The following is a 24,772-nucleotide window of genomic DNA, read 5'->3' as shown; positions in this document are numbered from 1 at the left end:
TCATATATTTGAAATTCCAATAACAGTTACAAGGTGACCGACTTTCAAAAATCAAAAAGGAGTACACAACAACTTATGTTGGCAACAGTGTTTGTTTCTAACTAGGAATAAAATTAACTAGAATAATAAGTCTTTTAATCTCTACTGGGAACTTAACACGTTACACCCGGAAGTTAACATCGCGCAAAAATAAAAATTTATGAAAATAAAAAATCCTACCTTTTTGGCTTTTACTTCTGCTACCATTTGTAGCGAATCCCCTCTTCTTCAATTATACGGACCAACTATAAATAAAGAAAAATATAATTTAACAAAATTTAATTTTCATTTTTTAATTGTTCAACAAAGGACAAATTTGTTCAAACCGAACTTTTGAAAAGCCGGAAAATTGTAACACTGAAACAAAAACAAAACAATTAAAAATCGAGAAATTGAAAAATCGACAAAAAGAAACAATTCTGCAATTTTTCGATACAAAATTTTTCAAATTCTCGGTTTTTGTTTCTTCATTTTCTCGATTTGTCATTTTTTAATTGTTCAACAAAAGGACAAATTTATTCAAACCGAAATTTTGAATTGAATTGAAAAAACAAAAAATTGAGAAATCGAAGAATTGAAAAAATATGGAAAACTTAAAAAAACCGACAAAACGAGACTTAAAAACTGAAAAATGAAACTTGAAATATCGAAAAATTTAAAAATTGAAAAATCGAAAAATGAAAAAATTGAGAAATTGAACAATGGGATAATTGAAAAAAATTGGTCTAAAGAGTTTAGACAGTACTTCCCTCGCTGTCGGAAACTTGACGACTGCATGCCTATTGTGGTTTTTTTCTCATTACATTTTTGTAGTGGGAATTTAAAAAAAAAATGCGATGACGTCATCAACATTTTTGCAAGGACACGTATATCAGTTGGGATAGATGTAGTGTAATACTAAGAATAAAATTATTATATTCTCAAGTTTTCGGGAAAATGAATTGGGTCGTTTTGAATATTGATTTGTAATAATCAATAAAATAACGAAACAATTTACTCACGTATACGTATCAGAGACAACTGAAAATCGTGTATGTATAAACATTCTTAATTTAAGATGACAGGCGTAACAGCATACGTGAGAGTCAAACAGAGAAACTGTAAACAAAACGACCATCGGTTTTATTGCTTCGAATTCCGCTTATTATATAAAACATTGGGTTTTATTTTAATTCTTGACGGTGAAATTCACAATTGGTTGATTATAAACATGTCTATTTCACATTCGCGGAACCAAGTGAGCGCATAAAACAAATGCAGGTCTGTAATGTTAAAGTCGATGTAAATAAGCGTGCTACCCTTATGTTTCAACCGAGTTTTTCCTTTAACAAATTTTGTGTCTATCAAATTGGGTTGGTTGGGGTGTAATACTAATAATAAGTGTTGCCTTTAATTTAATCAATAAAATAAATTGACTTCATTAATTTTTTTGAACCACCTCTTAAGAAAATCTAAAAAATATGAATGGAATGATAAATCACAAGTACAAACTCATCATATTTTTTGCATTCTAGATAGGATTTATTCAGCAAAATTTAAGGGTGACGTCGTCAATTTTTTTAGGAGGGATGAACAAATACATTTTGAACAAAAGTTTACCATGCTTATAATAACTTTAAAATATTCCCAAGATTTCAAAGCATTCGGTTTTGTAATTCCTGATTAAATCGATAAAATAAATTCACGCATTCATTAATTTTTTTGAGTCACCCTGCATATGCAAATCCAAAAATATGAATGGAATGATAAATCACAAATACAGACTCATCATATTTTGTACATTTTAGATACGATTTATTCGGCAAACTTTTGAGCTGACGTCATCAGTTTTTTGTAGAAGATAACCAAATATATTTTGACTAAAAATTTATTATGCTCTTTATAACCTTAAAACATCTGCAAGATTTCAAAGCATTCGGTTTTGTAGTTCCTGATTAAATCAATAAAATAAATTTACGCATTCATTAATTTTTTTGAGTCACCCTGTATATGCAAATCGAAAAAATTTGAATGGAATGATAAATCACAAGAAGAGACTCACCATATTTTGTACATTTTAGATAGGATTTATTCAGCAAAATTTTGTGGTGACGTCATAAATTTTTTAGGTGGGACGACCAAATACGTTTTGATCAAAAATTTACCATGCTTATGATAATTTTAAAATATCTTCAAGATTTCGAAGCATTCGGTTTTGTAGTTCCTGAGTAAATCAGTAAAATAAATTTACGCTTTCATTTATTTTCTTGAATCACCCTGTATATGCAAATCCAAAAAATATGAATGGAGTGATAGATCACAAGTACAGACTGATCATATTTTGTACATTTTAGATATGATTTATTCGGCAAATTTTCGAGCTGACGTCATCAAGTTTTTGGAGGGGATAAGCAAATATATTTTGACTAAACATTTATTATGCTCTTTATAACCTTAAAACATCTGCAAGATGTCAGAGCATTCCGTTTTGTAGTTCCTGATTAAATCAATAAAATATATTTACGCATTCATTAATTTTTTTGAGTCACTCTGTATATGCAAATCCAAAAAATATGAATGGAGTGATAAATGACAAGTACAGGCTCATCATATTTTGTACATTTTAGATATGATTTATTCGGCAAACTTTCGAGCTGACGTCATCAAGTTTTTGGAGGGGATAAGCAAATATATTTTGACTTAACATTTATTATGCTCTTTATGACCTTAAAACATCTGCAAGATTTCAGAGCATTCGGTTTTGTAGTTCCTGATTAAATCAATAAAATATATTTAGGCATTCATTAATTTTTTTGAGTCACCCTGTATATGCAAATCCAAAAAATATGAATGGAGTGATAGATCACAAGTACAGACTCATCATATTTTGTACATTTTAGATATGATTTATTCCACAAACTTTTGAGCTGACGTCATCAAGTTTTTGGAGGGGATAAGCAAATATTTTTTGACTAAAGATTTATCATGCTCTTTATAGCCTAAAACATCTGCAACATTTCAAAGCATTCTGGTTAGCAGATTAAAAATTAAATTTCAAAATGTTGTTTTATAATTTTGATTTTTTTTCCAAAAATCTGGACGTTTCGGGTGAAAAGTCGATTCAGAGTTGTAAACTACATGTGTAGGACTATGTTATTTTATACAATTGAAAACCCATTTACTATGTACTATTTTGAAGTGACGTCATCGCATTAGTGGTGGGGATGATTAGACAAATTTTGGTTAGCGTTTTACCATCTACATGATATTCTTAATATAAGTACAAAATTTCACAACAATCGGTCGAGTACTTTCGGAGATTATCTGTCTAATAAAAATCCGCGGGCAGACGGACAGACGGACAGACGGACGGACAGACGGACGGACAGACGGACGGACAGACGGACGGACAGACGGACAGACAGACGGAAATGGGAGACCTATTTCTTCGTCTTCTAGGGGTCATGAAAGATCGAGAAAACGAAAAAGTAGAGAGTCGGCCGACGGACTCGATTACAATACTTCCTTTGCTTACGCTCGGGAAGTAAAAAACAATTGAAAAATCGAAAAATTGTAATATAGAAACCTGAAAACTCTGATTAATTAAAACTCGAGAAAGTGAAAAATTGAAAAAACAAAAAACAAAAACTTCTATAAATTAAACAATCAAAAATACAAAAAAAAAATTCAAAATACAAAAATTTTAAAATGAAAACCGGAAAACTAAAAAATTAAGAAATTGTAAACATCGAAAAAACGCAACACTGAAAAAAAGAAAAATTTTAAAGTTGAGAAATCGAAGAATGGAAAAAATACAGAAACTGAAGATTCGGAAAATGGAAAAGCCAAAACTTGAATAATAAAAATCCCAATAATTATTTGAAAAAAGTGAAAAATTAAAAATCGGCAAATTTAAAAATGAAACATTTACAAAATTGTAAATTTGAAAAAAAAAATAAAAATGGAAAAATTGAAGAAATGAAAAATTGAAAATCGAAAATTGAAAAACCAAACCTGAAATATCGAAAAATTGAAAAAATTGGCAAACTGAAAATTGGGTAACGAAAAAACAATTATAAAATGGAACAACTGAGAAAAAGATAGAAACTGTAAAATCGAAAATTTGTAACATTGAAACCTGAAGAAGTAATAAATTAAAAATCTAGGAATTGAAAAATCGAAAACACGAAAAATTGTAAAATTCGGCAGATAGAAAATCGAAAAGTTAAAAAGCAAATTAGAAAATCGAAAAATTAAAATATCTACAAATTAAAAAAATCGAAAAATACAAAAATTTTACTGAAAATGAAACAATTTCATAATGAAAATCAATTAAGAAAACAAAAAATATAAAAATCTCAAATTGAGAAATCAAAAAATCGAAGATACAAAATAATTTGGAATTACCTACTTGGAAGTATGATGTACTTAAATAATTTTTAATTTTTTCTTTTCTCAATTTTTCGTTTTTTAATTTTTCAACAAAAATTCAATTTTCATTTTTTAATTGTTCAACAAATGACAAATTTGTTCAAACTGAACTTTTGAAAAGCCGGAAAATTGTAACACTGAAACAAAAACAAAACAATTAAAAATCGAGAAATTGAAAAATCGACAAAAAGAAACAATTCTGCAATTTTTCGATACAAAATTTTTCAAATTCTCGGTTTTTATTTCTTCATTTTCTCGATTTGTCATTTTTTAATTGTTCAACAAAAGGACAAATTTATTTAAACCGAAATTTTGAATTGAATTGAAAAAACAAAAAATTGAGAAATCGAAGAATTGAAAAAATATGGAAAACTTAAAAAAACCGACAAAATGAGACTTAAAAACTGAAAAATGAAACTTGAAATATCGAAAAATTTAAAAATTGAAAAATCGAAAAATGAAAAAATTGAGAAATTGAACAATGGGATAATTGAAAAAAAACAATTGAAAAATCGGAAAATTGTAATATAGAAACCTGAAAACTCTGATTAATTAAAACTCGAGAAAGTGAAAAATTGAAAAAACAAAAAACAAAAACTTCTATAAATTAAACAATCAAAAATACAAAAAAAAAAAATTCAAAATTCAAAAATTTTAAAATGAAAACCGGAAAACTAAAAAATTAAGAAATTGTAAACATCGAAAAAACGCAACACTGAAAAAAAGAAAAATTTTAAAGTTGAGAAATCGAAGAATGGAAAAAATACAGAAACTGAAAAATCGGAAAATGGAAAAGCCAAAACTTGAATAATAAAAATCCCAATAATTATTTGAAAAAAGTGAAAAATTAAAAATCGGCAAATTTAAAAATGAAACATTTACAAAATTGTAAATTTGAAAAAAAAAAAATAAAATAAAAATGGAAAAATTGAAGAAATGAAAAATTGAAAATCGAAAATTGAAAAACCAAACCTGAAATATCGAAAAATTGAAAAAATTGGCAAACTGAAAATTGGGTAACGAAAAAACAATTATAAAATGGAACAACTGAGAAAAAGATAGAAAATGTAAAATCGAAAATTTGTAACATTGAAACCTGAAAAAGTGATAAATTAAAAATCTAGGAATTGAAAAATCGAAAACACGAAAAATTGTAAAATTTCGGCATAGAAAATGGAAAAATTAAAATATCTACAAATTAAAAAATCGAAAAATACAAAAATTTTACTGAAAAATGCAACAACTTCATAATGAAAATCGAAAAACTAAAAAATGGAGAAATCGAAACACGGAAAATTCGAAAAGTTATCAATTAAGAAAACAAAAAATATAAAAATCTCAAACTGAGAAATCAAAAAATCGAAGAAACAAAATAATTTGGAATTACCTACTTGGAAGTATGTACTTTATTTTTAATTTTTTATTTTCTGAATTTTTTGTTTTTTAATTTTTCAACAAAATGACAAATTTATTAAAACTGAAATTTTAAAAAATCAAAAAATCGAAAAATTGTAACAGTGAAAAATAAAAAAATTAAAAACTGAAAAATCGAAAAAGAAACACTGAAAAACCCAACAATTTAAAAATTGAGAAATCGAAGAACTGCAAAAATAAAGAAACTCAACGAATAATTAAGAGGTTAACAATTGGAAAAGGAAAAATCGTAACCTTAAAAATGAAAAAACAGAAAAATCGAACAATTGCAAAATTGAAAATCAAAAATAGAAAAAACGAAACTTGAAACACCGAGAAATTTAAAAATTATAATCTTAAAACTTGAGCAACTGAAAACTTCGATAATTGAAAAAACAACTGAAAATTTGAAAAATTGAAAAAAAAAGAAACTGTAAAATCGAAAAATAAAAAAATACGGAAAACAAAATTTTCTAGAAATAGAAAAATCGGCAAATTGTAAAATTCAAAAGTTGAAGAATATCAAAATAAACATCGAAAAATTGTAAAATGAAAAAATCAAAAACTGAACAATTGAAAAAAATGAAACATTGAACAAAAAACAAAATTGAAATACCGAAATGTAAAAAATAGCGAACGTAAAAAATCGGATAACGAAAAAATCAAGAATTGAAAAATCAAAAAATACAAATATCTTAAAATGGAAAAATCGAGAAAACGAAAAACTGTCAATTCTAAAAATTATAACATTGAAACCTGAAAAAACTGACGAAATAAAAAACGAGAAACTCAAAAATCGACAACAAAAAATTAAAAAATGTTCGACTTTGGGCTACTTTGAATTTAGCTCCGATGTACTTTGTTGTGATTGGTCGACACGGGTGCGGAAATTAATATATGCTATGGTTTTCAACTTGAGTAATGTCAAAGGCGTCAAAGGTGTCAAAATGGTGTCAAATCAACATAGGACCTTGGACACATCCCACTAATAATAAAAGTTATATAATTAATGTAAAACATTGCTAGAGTAAGCTAATAAGACTGAATATCAGTGATAATTTTATAAATAAAAAGCGTCCATAAAAAATAGAAGAACGTCGTCCATCTATTCTTCGTTATTTAAAAACTGGCAAGTCGCATTTTTCTACAGGTTTTATTTTTCACAGTAAACTGTACGCACACAGGTTTTGACCTTAAAGCCCCAACCCCAAAGCATAATCCAAATTGACAACTGCTTGAGCGAACAATAAAAACACGATCAAAGGCGGCCATGGATTTTTGAAAATTTGTCGTTGACACAATTTTTGCCTTGTCTTGTCATGCTGTCAGAAGAGTCGCGTCAGTTTGAAAGTTTGAGGTTAAAATAGTTTAATACTTCAAAAGTGATTTTTAGAATGCAGACTATTATGTTAAAGGGTGTAATGACAGAAAGTAATAACAAAGTGGCTCTTATTGGTTACTCGTGTCTCCCGTGCATACAGATTGCACCTATAATCCATAAAATTTGAACTTGTTTTTTCTTTCAGGCGTTATGGAGCAGGTATCGACGATACATGAGGCAGTGAAACCGCTCTCGTGGTTGATAGGAAGATGGAGATCCGTAAATGCTGAAGCCACCTATCCCACTATGGCACCTTTTAATTATTGTGAAGAAATATCATTTGAAACTTTAGGTCAACCATTGTTGAACTATACTTCGAAAACTTGGCATCCACTTACACACAAACCAATGCATTTGGAATCAGGATTTTTAAGAATTAAACCGGGGACAAATGAAATTGCGTTTATGGTGGCACATAATTTTGGCTTAACTAGTTTAGAAGAAGGAACAGTTCATTCTAACGAAGTAATATTTAAATCAAAACAAATCACCAGGATGACATTTGCTAGTGACCCAGCAGTCTTAGCTATTGAACGATGTTTTAAATTAAAGGATAACGGTAATTTGGAAGTAAGTGTTTCGATGGAAACGACTAAAACTCCTCTTACCCACCATTTGAAAAGTGAACTGCAGAAAGTATGAATTACAATGTTTATACCATGTATAGATGTGGTTCAATAAAACGAAAATGATCTTTGTTAAATTCTATTGGTATTATGACAATTATACATCAAATAGTAAAATGCTGGATATTTTAGATAGGTTTTACATTTTAAGAGTTCGAATATTCATTAATACATAATTTTATAATGTATAAATCATTTAAACTACACCTATATGATATGTACATTATTTGCTTTGTTTGTAATGCAGAAAAAACGAAATTAACTTAAATCTATCGCATCCTATCAAATAACAGGGTTTCGATTTCGAATAAAATATGAACTTTTAAAACATTTTAAACAACAAAAGTAACAATCTAACGTCAAATACGATGATGTTGTTGATGTAACGAGTTCTTGAGTAATACTAGACACTGATAACATTTCAGGAACTCTGATAAATACTTCAAAACAAGATTTACCACAGACACAATATTTAGCGTAATCTAAATAATGAACAAGCGTATAAGGAATAATTGCCGGAGAATACGTTAATCTTAATTCTAAAATTCTTCTAGCTGCACATTCTTTAAGTGAGTACACTGGTAAATTGTTAGGAACTGAAACTACAACATTGTTTTGCCGCGTTGATGTAAAGCTATTATTACATAAATTTAAAAGCTGTAAATGGCACTTTTTGATGCTGCCTGGTAAAACAGAGAGAGAATTGTTTGATGCTATTAAAATTTTTAAATTTTTCAAACTTCCAATACCGTGAGTTATGAACGTTAATTGATTATTATTAACATTCAAAGTGATTAAATTGCGAAGTTTCACAATTTGATCAGAAAGGTATGTCAGTTTGTTTGATTCTATGTTCAACAAGGTCAAAGATGTGGATAAATTACCTCCCATCCATGTCCATTGTTTTGGGTTTGATTTATACAAATTGTTCGAGCCCAAATTCAATTCGCTTAAATGTAAAACATTTAGCTCTTCAGGAATAAATTCAATACAATTATTGCTTAAATCCAATATTTTCAACTTACAAAGTTGTAAAATACCTTTATCAACAGAATATTTACTTATGTCGTTAATATATAACAATTCAAGTGTTCGTGGCAGTCCTCGGATCGGATACTCAGATCTCTTTCTGATCACTAATTTTTTTGGTGCGATGTCCTTGGTAGTCACAGGCATGACAGACATACTTGAATACGTTAGTTCCTTTGGCGATACTTTATTTTCTAAAACTCGTTTAAGTAAATGTAGGAATCCCTTTAGTTGAATAACATCACCCTGGACGTATAAATCATGAGGGGGCATCTTGAACTGAATTGTGGCTTTTCCATCGTTTATAAAACGTGTCAGTATCTGACTAACGTTTCCTTTGATATTATACTTTGTTCCAGTCTTGTTTTGATTTGTGAAGTGAATGATGCAGTAGTCTTCAGAATTTGGACGTTTACACAATGCTAGTGTTGATTTGACATGTTTTTGTTTCGAATTTATTGCCAAATTCGATAACTGTCGATTACCCACAGAAACACTGCACACAAGTTTCATCGTTACACGCGCTGCGACTCTTCGAAGATGTTTATGTTTACATCGTTAGTTCAAATCTAACCTACATTTATAATGTTACCGCCATCTGATGTTTGTCTATTATCTGTCAAAAGAAACGAAACGATTGCCGCGCCCTCTGGAAAGGAAAACTGAAGAACTACGTTTGTTACCAGGGTTGTATTCGCCGCAATTTACTCAATGCTTTCTGGGAAAGCAAAAGGGCGTGCGATAATCTGCCATCGCTGATGATAAGGAAAGAGAAGGATGTAATATGTACAGAGTCATCAAAATTGATTGAGAGAGTTGGTAAACCTGAACTTGAATAATTTGGTTTATTAAGTTGTATAAAAATATTAGCTGTCAGATTTGAAGTTTCAAGTTTCAAATTTCAAAACTCAGTGGCGTCTTTTTTCGACTTTTTTTTGGTAAAAACATTAGTTGTCAGATTTGAAGTTTCTAATTTTTGTCACGCCACTGAATTCATTGCCATATAACCTTAAACAAATCTGTCATAAGGTTGACAAACTTCACGACAAAAACAGGGGGTACCAACTCTCTCAATCAATTTTGATGACCCTGTACATATTACATCCTTCTCTTGCCTTTTTTTCTTAATATACTTAGTATTCTTTGAACAACACGATACTCAAAACATATTTTTAATTTCTCCTAGAGAAATAAGGATTTTGCAGTTAAACTCCGCCCTCTTGACTCACGACTAATAAAAAAATCATCACAATTGAGATAGGGTGGGTGGGTGGGGCTTATATTTTGCCTTTTTTTGTCTTAACATCCGTAGCCATCTTTTCCCAAGAAGAAACTTCAAACATGGTAAAAATTGTACATTTTTGCAAAGAAATATGAATTTTGGAATTATGAAACGGAGCTTAATTTCAAAATCGATATTTGCTTATACAAATTTTCCATTTTAAACATGTTTTAAATTTCATGTTGTGAAAAGAAGTCTACACATACTAAAACAAAAAGGAAATATATGAGCCCCGCCCACCCACCCCATTTCAATCGGGATGATTTTTTTTTATTCGTCGTGGACCAAGAGGGCGGAGCTTAACTGCAAAACACTTATTTCTTTACAAGAAATTAACAACATATTTTTGCGTATCGTGTTCAAAGAATACTATGTAGATTAAGAAAACAAGGAAAATATAAACCCCGCCCACCCACCCCGTCTCAATTGTGATGATTTTTTTATTCTCAGAAACTTAAAACGCGTTTAAAATGGTAATTTTTTTTTAAGCAAATATGGATTTTTCAATTAGACTCCGCCCCTAGGTCTACCAACGAACAAAAACTTCATTACTGTTTAGTGCTGCTTAATCTTTTGCTTTAATTTTTTCTTAATATACTTAGTATTCTTTGAACAACACGACCTCAAAAACATATTTTTATTAAGTACTTGTAGAGAAATAAGAATTTTGCAGTAAAGCTCCGCCCTCTTGGCTCACGACGAATAAAAAAATCATCACAATTGAGATAGGGTGGGTGGGCGGGGCTTATATTTTGCCTTTTTTTCTTAATATACTTAGTATTCTTTGAACTACACGATACTCAAAACATATTTTTAATTTCTCGTAGAGAAATAAGGATTTTGCAGTTAAGCTCCGCCCTCTTGACTCACGACGAATAAAAAAATCATCACAATTGAGATAGGGTGGGTGGGTGGGGCTTATATAAGTTTTGCATTTTTTTCTTCTTAATATGCATAGTCTTCTTTTCACAACAAGAAACTGACAACATGTTTAAAATGGTGAATTTTATCCTCTACTTCTCTAAACATTTACCATTTTTAATAAACATATTTTTAGTTTCTTGTCATGAAAATAAAGTATATACATATATTAAGAAACAAAGTCAAAATACAAACCCCGCCCACCCGCCCTCATCCCAATTCTGATAAATTTTCTTATTCGTCGTGAGCCGAGGGGCGGAGATTAATTGCAAAATGCTTATTTCTCTACAAAAATCTTCCCTGTGAAACATGTTTTTAAGTATTGAAAGAAAACTATATATGTCAAGAACAAAGGTCAAAAAATAAGCCCCACCCACCCGCCCCAACGTCAAATGTGATGAATTTTTCATTTATTGTCAGACCGAGGGGAGGAGCTTAATTGTAAAATCAGTAATTCCCAACAAAAATTTACCATTTTCAATATGTTATAATTATCTTGTGAAAAGAAGATTAGGTATCTACAGTCGAAAGACAACTTTTGCAATTAAGCTCCGCCCCACCTGGCTCACAACGAATGGGGGAAAATCGTCACAATTGAGTTAGGGTGGGTGGGTGGGGCTTACGTTTTGCTTTTTTTTTCTTCTTAACAAGCATAGTTTTCTTTTCACAACAAGAAACTGAAAATATATACATATATTTGTTAATGAGTTGTTGATGGAAATGAAATTTTAATAAGAGTGTTAATTTTATATTGGAACAGTTGCTATGTAAAAAAATATAATAATTAATAATAATTATTATAAATAAATGATTAACAAAAGTTAATTTTCCAATTTTCTAATAAAAAGAAGTAAAAGTAAAAACCAGAAATCACAACAGGTTATGGGCCCAGAGTACTCGCAAGTATCCCAAGCAGCAGACTGTCGTCTAATTCACGTCAATTTTTGGTCATAACTCGTCGGCGACGTCATTCGCCCAAAAAATCACGTGATAATGACGAGATTTTTATGACTTACTTCTGACGTCAATTAATGACGTCAAAAGGCCGTCTTTTTTTCGTCATTTTTTATAGATTATATGATCAATTAGATGTGGGTGGTCGTATTCTTTAAAAAGTGGCCTTCATAATGCTTAATTATATTTAGAGCAAAAAATACAACGGCTTTATTAGAAATACACCAAACACAAGTTTTTTCATTCTAATAATTTCTAATAAAATAATTAATTTCTGAAAATTTGTTTACTCTGGAAATGTTATTTTGTAAGTACCTGCTTGGCAAATTATAAATAGAACATCCGGGGTTGACCGTATAATAGTGAAAGGACCCTAGGAAATTCTTTGTCTGTTGTCCCTACAACGGGACAAGATTTTGAAGAATTCCTTCGTCGAATTTTGATTTTATAAAGACGTTTATAAAGTGATGATGGTTACCAAAAAAATTAGAAAGTGATTTAATATTTAGTTTTATTAAATTTATTTCATCGCATGAAAAAATAATGCTTAACTTCCGTATTTACTATACAATACATCAGATGTTTGAGGCGTGCATTCGGACTTTCCCTTTTTTCGGTATTTATGTTTATTGCACTTCACAGTGACTCATTCCAATATTTCCAGTTGGGTCTCAAACACCGAAGCTTTCTTGTGTATCCGTTACTCACTTCATTTTTAACACAGTTTTGTGAAAATTTCTGCCATTCAGAGTCGGGTTGTACTTATTTACACTAGGTAAGTTAAAATCTAATAAAGTAATCATTTTAATTTTTACGTGTTTCTGTTATTTTTGATAACTGTACGTAGATAACAAAAGCAGTTTTTTCAGATAAGCTGGAAAGACCACCATTAATCACTGAAGATACTCCCACTAATTATGAAGAACTTACGGTGATTGTTTTTGAAAATGAGGCGCCATAAAATATTGCAAAGGTATGTTACTGCAAATTTTTATGAACTAATGCTAATGAACATAATTTTATTCTAGATTTGAAACAAATACAAAACACATGTGCGAAACGAAAGAAATGCTAAAGGAAACGAGTGAAAAAATCTCTAACATGAAAACGTCATCAAATCTGACAATTGAAAAAGAAAACAAAAATAGAAGTTATGCCGCCAAGACCACACCTAAACAAATTTTGACGAATTACAAGATTATTTTTGCCTATTAGAACAAGCAGATTTCTTTGTAAGTTAAAAAAATACAATGAATTCATATATACATATATAACATATAACATTGGATATTATATACAGGTAGATGCCTGTAACACCACGATACTTTTTGGTAACTTACTATACATGGCACATTTCGCTTCATTGTAAAAAATTATTGACAACGAAATTTTCCTGATAGGGTATGCGTTTTTGTCAATGCAACCATTTTACGATTATCCGTTAAATTCAAGTAAATTTAGCACTTTTAAAACGCAGAATTTGTCTTCTGCTTTAAGCTGTAATCCTTTAAATTTAATAATAGCCAAATGCTTGCTGTTGCCCATAGACGAAAAAATTATTGCATTTCCATTAATCCATGTACTCTAACGGTTTTTTTTTTCAGTGCAATAAATTGAAGCAAACTTAAAAAACTTTGGTTATTAATATGATTGTTAAAACAGAATTAATTCTTAACGGTACTTTTTTGTGTGTTGGGGACAGTCAAGTCGTCGTGAATTAGAAAGTTTTACAGTGCATTTTCAAATCAAGTAACTATAACAATGCGATTCAATTATCTTTTCCATTTATTCTAGTTTTTTTTTAAATATTTTTTGTAAATAGATTTGTTTGTGTTTTTAAGACTGATTTATAATTTATTATAGTTTGCTTTTAATATTCTTTGTAACTAAATAGATATCTTTGTGTTTTTAAAACTGATTTTTCTTTAAATAGCATATTTTATTGCAACGTTTATTTTTGATTGTATATTATATATTATCCTTTTTTTTTGTTTATACCAATTATACTCGTAATTACCTGTATGTAGATTTGTTTATGTTCTTAGGAGTGGTTTGTTTAATTGACATATATTTTTTTATTTGTTTATTGAAGTTCATTGTTGGTTGTACATACAGAATTGAAGTAAATTTAATTTTGTACACTAATTTGTTTTAACTTTAATTAATATATATTTTGTTTTGGGGTTTACCTGGTGATTATAACGAATTACAATATTTTATTTAAGGTAAAAAATATAAAAATATAAAATTATATCAGCGTTTTATTTATTGCATATTTTTTTCTAAAAATCAAAATATAAAAAACGTCTTAAAATGGACAATAAATGCCGTCTCTAAGACGTCAGTGCATCACGTCAATAGTTCGTCACAAAATGACGACTCTAAGACGTCAGTACATCACGTCAATAGTTCGTTAGAAAATGACGTCATCTGGACGAGACATTTGACCGTCATTGGTACGTCAATATCACGTGAAGTCTTTGGTCACTATGACGTAATTGATGACCATTTATTCACGTGAAAAAGACGACATCATGTTGCCTCGGTACTGAGGCAGTAAAGCTAGAAGAAGAAATTTTAGAACCTTAACGAGAGAAATAAAACTCGAAAAGGAAGAAAACGTATTTGACAGTGACATAAGAAGAAAAAAAAAAACAAAAATAATGGCGTTGACAGAAGAGGTGAATTTAATAGAAAAGCTCAAAGATGAAACCACGTATCAGTTGTGGAAATTTCAAATAGTAGTAACATTTAAGGCTTATGATCTGTTTGGAATAGTAAATGGAGACAAGCTTCTATCTAGTGTGGAAAAGGAGGAAGATAAAACTAAATGGGTGAGAAATGATGCAAAAGCGCAAAAACTAATTGTGACGTCAATAGACAAAAAGTACATGATGCACATTATGGACTGCACCACCTCCAAAGAAATGTTCGAAAAAATCAAAAATATTTTTGAAAGAAGCACTTCAGAACAAATCTGTAATTTGCTGCAAGAATTCTACAGCTACACATTTGGAAAAGGTACTGATATGGCTACTCACATTAGCAAAATAGAGAGTATTGCACACAAATTAAAAAGTCTAAATCAAACAGTTGATGACAACATGTTAATGTCAAAAATACTGTCATCTTTACCTCAAAGTTATGGTTTCTTCAGGACTGCCTGGGAATCTACTCAAGATAATGAGAAAACCTTACCAAAATTGATAGCAAGACTACTATCCGAAGAAAACCGTAGCAAGGAAAGTGAGAGAGATATTGCATTTAAAAGTTCAGAGAGATTTTGTAAACATTGTAAAAGTAGTTCGCATGATACAAGATTTTGCCGAAAATGGAAAGAAAAGGGTGCTGGCGAAGTAAAATGTTTTAAGTGTGGGTGCTTTGGACATATTGCAAATAACTGTCCCAAAAAGACAAATAACCAATGCAAGATTTGCAAGAAAACAAACCATAAAGAGCAAGACTGTTTCTTTAGAGATAAGACAAAATCATTAGAAAAAAAGAAGATAGCCTTTCTTACAGAAGACAAAAGACTGACAACGCAAGATTTTATAGTTGATTCAGGATGTTCATCCCACATGGTCAACTCGAAAGTGATGTTTACAGCATTAGAAAATATCGAAAGTAGCATACAAGTTGCAAAGAAGAATGAAAAAATGAAGGCAGAAGGGAAAGGAACAGTTGAAGGAAGTTCATGTATACTGAATGATGTACTTTTTGTACCCGAATTAAGCAAAAATCTACTGTCAGTTAATGCTATAATAGAGAATGATGGTGAAGTAACATTTACTAAAGAAAAGGTAGTAATAAAGAAAAACAATGAAAAAATACTTGAAGGAAAAAAAATTGAAAGTGGTTTATATATGGTTAGTATAAATCAAAGTAAGGAAGAGAGTTATCTTGCAGAAAATACTTCAGTAAAAGACTGGCATAGAAAGCTAGGACATTTGGGAACAAAGAATATAAAAAGATTAATAGATCTATCGACAGGCATGAAACTGAATAAAAAGAAGTGTCAAATGGGTTTCTGTGAAGTCTGCATGGAAGCAAAGCAAACAAGACTCCCGTTTAATACAACGAGACAGAGGGCAAGAAGACCACTAGAAATTCTACATACAGATGTATGCGGCCCAATCGATCCTGAAACTTGGGATGGAAAACGATACATTTTAACAGTGTTAGATGATTATACTCATTATTGTAGAATTTTTCTATTGAAGTATAAGAGTGAAGTATCAGAACATTTAAAAGATTTTATTAGAGAAGCAGAAGCTTATCATAATCAAAAGGTGGTAAAAATACGTTGTGACAATGGTGGTGAATATACGTCATCGAATTTTAAACTCTGGACAAAAAATAAAGGCATTGTTCTGGATTATTCTATACCCCATAGTCCACAACTAAATGGAAAAGCAGAAAGATTAAATAGAACCTTATTGGAAAAGGCAAGAGCGATGATATTTGACAGCAAGCTAAGTAAAGATTTTTGGGGCGAAGCTGCGTATGTAGCAGCGTATCTGTTAAATCGAAGTCCTACAGAAGCAATAGACAAAACACCAATAGAATACTGGACCAAAATGAAACCTGATCTGTCCAGATTACAAATATTTGGTTCTGTAGCATATGCAAAGACACTGGGAAATTTACACAAACTTGACCCTAGAAGTAAAAGGTATCTTTTTGTAGGATATGCACCAAATGATTACCGCTTATGGGATGAAAAATCTAAGGAAATAAAAATACACCGAGATGTTATCTTCAATGAACCAGGTAGTCAATCTTTGGCTGATTACAGAAGAACAAGCAAAATAAATGTTATAGAAAGCGACGAAGAAAATCAGGAACAGAATGCAGAACTAGAAGAAAACAATACAGGTGAAAATTCAGAAACCGAAACTGAAAATGAACAAGACATTAGACAAAAACCAAATCAAATAGAAGTACAAAATATAATTTTGGGAGAAGGAGAAGGCATCACAGAATCAAGAAGAGGAGAAGGTATCACAGAATCAAGAAGAGGAGAAGGCATCGCAGAAACAAGAAGTGGAAGAAAATTAAAACAATCTGTAAAACTTAAAGATTATATTGTAAACTTTGTTGAAGAAGAAGCGTTATTGACTTATGAAGAAGCAGTCAAGGGACCAGAAAAGGACAAATGGCTTGAGGCTATACGTGAAGAAAAAGAATCTCTGAATAAAAATCTTACATGGAGTTACGTGAATATAAATGAAGTAGACAAACATCGCATTCTGACAAGCAAGTGGGTATTCAAAGTTAAAGATAATGGAAAATATAGAGCAAGGTTGGTAGTAAGAGGGTGCCAACAACATAAGGGAATAGATTACAACGAAACATTCAGTCCAGTTGTGAACATAAGCTCAGTAAGAATAATGTTAGCACTGGCTGCCAAGTATAATATGTCAGTTACCAAATTTGACGTAAAAACAGCATTTTTGTATGGAAGTATTTCAGAAGAAATTTTTATGCATGTACCAGAGGGGTTCAAATGTGAACAAACTGAAAACAAAGTGTGTAAATTGTCGAAATCGCTATATGGCCTAAAACAAGCTCCTATGAAATGGAATGAACGTTTTACTACATCTTTAAAACTGAATGGTTTAAAACCACTGATTAGTGATCAATGTTTATTTACGAATATAGAAAAGACCATGTTATTAGCAATCTTTGTAGATGACGGATTATTGATCAGCAAATGTGAAGAAGAAATGAAATCGTTATTGAAAAATCTTCAAACCGAATTTGAAATGACAAGTGAAAAAAATCCTAATAGGTTTTTAGGAATTAATATTCAAAAACATGATGGAAAAGTTATACTTTCACAACAAGATTATGTACAAGCAACTTTAGAAAAATTTAATATGCAAAACTCCAAACCTGTACCTACGCCCATGGTCAAACAAGATATAAGTTCAGAAGATAAAATGGTAAAAATTAATTATCCAGTCAGAGAAGCTGTTGGAAGTTTATTATATTTAAACAACAAGACCAGACCAGACATATCATATGCAGTGAATTACTGTAGTAGAAAAATGGAAAATTTTTCAAATCAAGACATTGTAACAGTAAAAAGAGTGTTTCGCTATTTGATATCTACAAAAAATGATGGACTGTGCTACGATGGCCAAAACAGTGAGAGATTGATTGCCTATTGTGATTCAGATTTTGCAGGGGACACTGAAACACGCAGAAGTACAACAGGGTACATAATATTTTTTTTGTGGTGGACCCATATCGTGGTGTTCCAGGAAACAGCCAATAGTTTCACTTTCAAGCACAGAAGCTGAGTATATATCTGCTGCAGAATGTGTTAAAGAACTTCTTTACCTCAAATCTCTAATTGATGAACTTACCAATGGTGAAGTGAAGATAGATTTGTACGTTGATAATCAGAGTGCAATCTCAATAGTGAAAACCGGACAGTTCAATCGACGGAGTAAGCACATAGATGTAAGATTTCATTTTATAAATGAAAAGGTGCGAGAAGGTATTATAAACATAAAGTATTGTTCAACTGAAAAACAAATCGCCGACATATTTACCAAACCTCTTGGAAACATTAAATTTGAAAACCTGAAAGAACAATTTATGTCAAGCATCAATTAATAAAATTTGGAGAAGGTGTTAATGAGTTGTTGATGGAAATGAAATTTTAATAAGAGTGTTAATTTTATATTGGAACAGTTGCTATGTAAAAAAATATAATAATTAATAATTATTATTATAAATAAATGATTAACAAAAGTTAATTTTCCAATTTTCTAATAAAAAGAAGTAAAAGTAAAAACCAGAAATCACAACAATATTAACATTAATGCTGTTTTCATCCGGAGACTTGGTTTTTTGTAAAGATGGTAAATGGAAAAGAAAAAACTATTACCATTGTTTAAGTATATTATAGTTGGGCAACCTATACGGACAATCACTTTCCCATGTAGAAAAGAATGAATATATATTTTACATCTCACTCGCTTCACTATGAAGTGGCGGTACCTTACGAAAGGGGGTAAAAATAGTCCGTAAGCACGTGATGTCGATAAGGTAGTAAACGGACGTATTAATCACTACGTTGTACGGGGAGCAGTCACAAAATAAGCAAACGTACGTGTTGAAGACTTTACTGTAATATATGTATATGTAGTGCATACCTGTTTCAAGGTTAAGGTAACAAAAATTTAATATTATCGCGGTATACCTATTATCCATGAACTGCATGGCTAACAAATATGCGTTCCTTCGTCCACTTTAAAGGTATACGAAATTAAACGACCACTACTTTAATTAATAAGTAACAACATCTAATTTGCCTCCAGAATAACTATGGATTATCATCAAACTATGAACACCAAATTAATTCAATATGAACATCTTCTTACGTATTTTTTTTATTAACAGTAGTCAAATCATTAAAAACATATTAATTTTGAAACTAAAATGCATTTTATCCTAAGATTGTATCACAAAATATTCATCACCATTTAAATATATACGATTTAGACATCAAGAAATAAATTTAAAATTGCAAAAATTATACTAAAACAGCCTTAAATGTGTCTTGTATGTACGTGCTTATCAGTATGTAGGCATTTTAACGCACAGCAAAAATCGTTCTTGATGAGTAATGACTGATGACTACTGTAACACAGTAAATCCTCGAAATCGAAAATTTAAAACACTGAAAAATTCAAATATGGGAAAATTGTAAAATCGAGAAATCGAAACATAAAAAAATCAAAAAAATTAAAATTGGAAAATCTAAAATTTAAAAATCGAGAAATTGAACAATCGGTTAATTCAAAAATCGAAACATCGAAAAATTGGAAAAACGAAAAATAAAAAAAATTGGACAATCGAAAATTTAAAAATTCCGAAAATTGAAAAATTGAAATATAGAGAACTGAAAACTCAAAAAATTGAAAAAAATTAATAATTTCAAAAATTGAAAAGTTAAAATTGAGAAATCGAAAAACTGAAAAATCACAAAATTGAACGAAATATCAAAAAATTAGGAAATTAAAAAATTGAGAAACAAAAAAGTCAAAAAAGCAGAGTCTAAAAATCGCAAACTTAAAAAATCGAAAAATTGAAAAATCAAAAACCTGAATAATCGAAAAATTGAAGAAGTGAAGAACTGAAAAATCGAAACTTTAGGAAGTGGAGAAATGGGAATATAAAAAAATAGATTAATTGAGAAATCCGAAAACTAAAAATTCAGAAACGTCAAAATTTGAAAAATAAAAAAGTATTGAAGAACTAAAAAATCGAAAAATCTAAAATTTAAAACATTGAAAAGTTAAAATATCCTAACACTGAAAAATGGAGAAATCCAAATATCAAAAAATCAAAAATAAAAATCTAAAATTTAATAATCGAAAAACTGAAAAATCAACGAATCGAGAAGTCGAAAATTTAAAAAATTGGACAATTGAAAAATCGGATAAATCAAAAATCGAAATATCGAAAAAGCGAGAAACCGAAAAGCAAAAAATCGAAAAACCAACAAATCGAAAAATCGAAACATTGTAAAATTCAAAAATTGAGACATCGAGAAATCGAAAAATCGAGAAGTCGAAAAATCAAAAAATTGAGAAACCGAAGTAGGCCAAAATCGAAAAATCGAAAACTTAAATACGGAAAAATTGATAAAGCGAGAGATTGAATAATCAAAACATCGAAACATCCGAATCTCAATGAATTGAGATCTCAAAAAATTTGAACATTCGTAAATTTAAAAAATTAAAATATAGAACTGGAAACTCGAGAAACTGAAAAATCTAGAAATTTAAAAATTAAAATATGAAAAAGTTGAAAAATTGAGAAATTGAAATAAAAAACAAAAACCTGAAAATCCAAAAATAAAAAATAGAAAAATCTAGAAGTCGAAAAATGAAAGAATCGAAGTATTGAAAAATATCAAAACTGAAAGAAATATCCAAAAATTGAGAAATCAACAAACCAATAAAGCGAAGTCGAAAAATCGAAGAATTGAAAAACTGAAAAATCGAAACTTTGAGAAAAATAGATTAATTGAGAAATCAGAAAACTGAAAATTTAACGCAAAAATTTGAAAAATTCAAAAATTTAAATAATGAAGAACTGAAAAGTCAAAAAATCGAGAAATCGAAAAAACTAAAATTTAAAACAATGAATAATTAAAATATCGCAAAATTGAAGAATCGAGAGATCCAATTCAATTTGAAAAATTGAAAAATCGGGGCACTGAAAAATTGGAAAATCCAGAAATTGAAAAACTCAAAAGAAAAAAATCGAAAAACCGAGAAATCCAAAAATCGAAACATCGAAAAATTCAAAAACTGAGACTTCGAGAAATCGAAAAATCGGAGGATCGAGAAATTGAGGAGTCGGAAGCCGAAAAGGAAAGTTAAAAATTGAAAAATCGAGAAATTAAACAATCAAAACAACGAAACATCTGAATTCGATAAATTAAGAAATTAAAAAATTGAATAATCGAAAAATTTTAAAAAAGAAAAACTGGAAAATCAAAAATTAAAATTCAAAAAATCGGAAAATTGAAAAATTGAAATATAGAAGAACTGAAAACTCGAGATATCGAAAAACCTAGAATTTTAAAAAATGAAATATTAAAACATCGAAAAGTTTAAAAATTGAGAAATCGAAGCATTGAACAGTCCCAGAATTGAAAAATCTAAAGTTTACAATAAATTGAAAATCCAAAAAGGAAAAAAGCGAGAAATCAAAAAAAATTCATCAATTCAAAAATCGAAAAGTCGAAAAATTGAAATATTGAAAAATCTCATAACTGAAAGAAATATTCAAAAAATTGAGAAATTAAAAAATTGGAAAATTGAGAAATCGAAAATCTAAAAAAGCAAAATTGAAAAATCGTAATCTTAAAAAATCGAAAAATTGAGGAATTGAAGATGTGAAAAATCGAAACTTTAGGAAATCCAGAAATGGACAAATAAAAAAAGTACTTTAGAAATCGGCAAACTGAAAATTTAGAAACGTGAAAATTTGAAAAATTGAAAAATCGAAATATTTAAAAACCGTAAAATTGAAGAGGACAAAAATTGAGAAATCATATCATTGAAACATCGTAAGATTAAGAAATCGAAAAATAAAAAAATCGAGAAATAGAAAATTTAAGGAATGGAGGAATCGGAAAAGTCCAAAATTGAAATATTGAAAAATTGAGACATTTAAAGTAGAAAAATCGAGAAATCGACAAGCCGAAAAATCCCAATAGCGTATTTAGGTATAAATCACAAGATCAGGACTATTCTACTTTTTAAAATTTAAATACATAACATTATAAATTGGAAAATGTTGATTTTTTTTTCCAAAAATCTTGACGTCTAAGGTGAAAACTCGACACGGATGCATAAACCGTAAACGGGGCGAAACTACAATTTTACTATTGTAAAATTTGGAAATTGCGTCATTTCATTGTTCGTGACAAATTTTGGAGAGTGTAATTTGATAATACAATTTGAAATGTAAATTTTGTCATTCGGGAACATTATGTATTAAATCGTTAAGATGTTCAAGAACTTTGTTCACTTATTCGTTGTGAAGTCCAATGGTCGAAATGGGTTAGTTCTTCGTAGTGGATGTGTATCACATCAACTCTAACGAATATCGGTTTATAGATAAATCGCTTAAAGCCGATATTGGCCGGAGTGTGCTTTGGTCTGTAGATCAAACAAGTTCTCAGGTGACGAAAAATTGCATGTGGAGGGAGACTTTGGATTACAAATCGTGCCAAGAAAGACATATTTGGTAGAGATGGATTTTCAGGTGCTTGACTAGCGGTAATTTTAAATTGTTTGCTGTCGTTCGCGAAGTGAAGAACACAATTTTATTAAAATGATTATTGCACTCACATGTCACATGATGTCAACTGACCAATCAAACGCGTCAATATTTGTAAATTCAACCAATCAGCATACAATTACGTGATAATTGCACACTGTGCAATTACCACTACCGATAATTATCACTAGCCAGATGTGCCAACTATAAGATAAGCAAGTACCAGTTAATTGCAAAAAAAAACAAGAGGTTACTAACCAAATATTTAATTATGAAACTAAGAATTGTAATTAATTATGGTACAGTTGTAGTAATTTACAGGGGTTTGTGTGCTTGGTGAAGTAGTAACTATATTTTTAGACATTTGTACCAAAGCAGACGGTGCGCAATTTGTGGATTTGTTATTAGACTCTTCCATAGCCGTTGAGTTGGCGCGTAATTTGTCAATCATTTGATAATGATGATCTCCATCGAGCTGAAGGTATGGTTTGATGGAGAAAGTATTGGCATGACCGGTAATCTTTATAAGCTGTTCTTCACCGACTCCCGCTTTTGCAAGTTGCGACACTGCAGTTGACCGTAATGAATGATTACTAATCTTCTTTTTCTTTATGTCGATGCCTATTTCTTCTGCGGCGGTTCTTGTCCATTTCCCCATTTCATTCCTTCCAACGGGTGAATTTTTGAACCATCCTACAGAACTAGGTTCTCTCCATGCAGGATTTGGCGTTAAAAATAAACGATCGGTGGTTATATGTTTACCTCTCTTGCTCAGCATTTTTTTGTAGAGCCTTAAATAATAAAATAATTATTATTTTGTATTTGAAACAGTATTTAATTACCTAACAGGGCAAATTCTAGGATCTGTGGTGTTTGTTGCAAGCCATTTGCTGTCTGTTAATTTATGGCTACCTCCTTGAGCTGTTTTGGAAAAAATACAATTGTATTCTATTCGCCCCGTAGGCAAACCACAATTATCACTTTCTTCCTTAAAATGTTTGATAGTAACGTTAACACCTTCACATCCCCTCCAAGCTAATTCTAATCCAGCCACATAAAAAAACATTTTCTGTAAACCATCTGGCGTGTCTTCGTTATAAATCTTTAGAATCTTGTTGTATTCTTCTAGAGTCAAAATTGAGGAACTAGTTTTGCGTTTTTCCGGTTGTATTTGTAGGTTCCGGCGTTTTGCGTCGCGTGCATTTCTACTACCCTTGAATTCCAGGTCAACAAAAGGATCAAACTTTATACCAAATTTATTGAAATACAGTTCTTGCAACTGCTTTGCCGTTACATTCCACATCGTTTTTATTACTGCTTCTTTGTAGTCATTACCATCGACTTTTTTCATATTGTACCCCCAATCTTTGAGGATGAATGCTAGTTTTTCCGTGGAAGTGTTTCCATCAAAAACATATTTGCGTTCACCGCAAAACTTCTCAAATTGCCTCCAGATTGAATTTCGTGAGTTCTTCGTATTTAGCGGCGTAATGTTTGTAATAGAATCATCAATTTCTTTTGGCGTGTTACGACCAAAACGAAAATTGGACATGGTTTTTTAAACCCACACAAATTTTGCAAAATGGCTGTTCTTATTTACTTGCGTCGCCATAGTATCGCACACCAAACTACTTCGTAAATCATTATAAAATTATTTTTAAAATGTTTGTTCTTGCAATAATCTGTTGAATATATTGCGTGCATCACAATGAAATCGATAATTTTGAACAACAATAATCTCTCATGCTTGTTGCCTAAGAAAAATGCACTCGTGCTAAAGCACTCGTGCGTTTTCAATGCAACAAGCATTCGAGTTATTGTTGCTCAAAATTATCGATAACATTGCGATGCACTTAATATATTATAACTGATAATTATAAAATTATCATAATCGCTATTCGTGTT

At 30.2% G+C, this 24,772-nt stretch overlaps 1 protein-coding gene and 2 long non-coding RNA genes across 4 annotated transcripts; 2 read left to right on the top strand and 1 right to left on the bottom strand.

Moving 5' to 3' along the window:
- Positions 1 to 6,800: 6,800 nt before the first annotated feature.
- On the top strand, positions 6,801 to 7,946 carry LOC135136451 (uncharacterized). Its single transcript, XR_010281711.1, has 2 exons — positions 6,801 to 6,991; positions 7,389 to 7,946. It is a non-coding gene; the product is annotated as an uncharacterized LOC135136451 (long non-coding RNA).
- Positions 7,947 to 7,999: 53 nt separating this feature from the next.
- On the bottom strand, positions 8,000 to 9,628 carry LOC135136450 (leucine-rich repeat protein 1). The gene has a single exon (XM_064065714.1). It carries the CDS (start codon positions 9,409 to 9,411, stop codon positions 8,152 to 8,154), a length of 1,260 nt encoding a protein of 419 aa, XP_063921784.1. The 5' UTR covers positions 9,412 to 9,628; the 3' UTR covers positions 8,000 to 8,151.
- A 2,973-nt stretch (positions 9,629 to 12,601) lies between these two features.
- Positions 12,602 to 13,827, top strand: LOC135136597 (uncharacterized). Of its 2 annotated transcripts, none has more exons than XR_010281737.1 (3): positions 12,602 to 12,830; positions 12,925 to 13,028; positions 13,084 to 13,827. It is a non-coding gene; the product is annotated as an uncharacterized LOC135136597 (long non-coding RNA). The 2 variants fall into 2 exon arrangements; XR_010281736.1 differs by having other exon boundaries at positions 12,916 to 13,028.
- Positions 13,828 to 24,772: the final 10,945 nt, after the last annotated feature.

Source organism: Zophobas morio, unplaced genomic scaffold (genome assembly GCF_036711695.1).
Source record: "Zophobas morio isolate AGI-343-1 ecotype UQ-CSIRO unplaced genomic scaffold, CSIRO_AGI_Zmor_V1 ptg000026l, whole genome shotgun sequence".
NCBI classification, from domain to species: domain Eukaryota; kingdom Metazoa; phylum Arthropoda; class Insecta; order Coleoptera; family Tenebrionidae; genus Zophobas; species Zophobas morio.
Note: the sequence above shows the minus strand (reverse complement) of the source record. Positions and strands in the feature narration are given on the sequence as shown.

Coding starts and splice junctions, on each gene's coding strand:
- LOC135136450 (XM_064065714.1), bottom strand. CDS start 9,411: ATGAAACTTGTGTGCAGTGTTTCTGTGGGTAATCGACAGTTATCGAAT.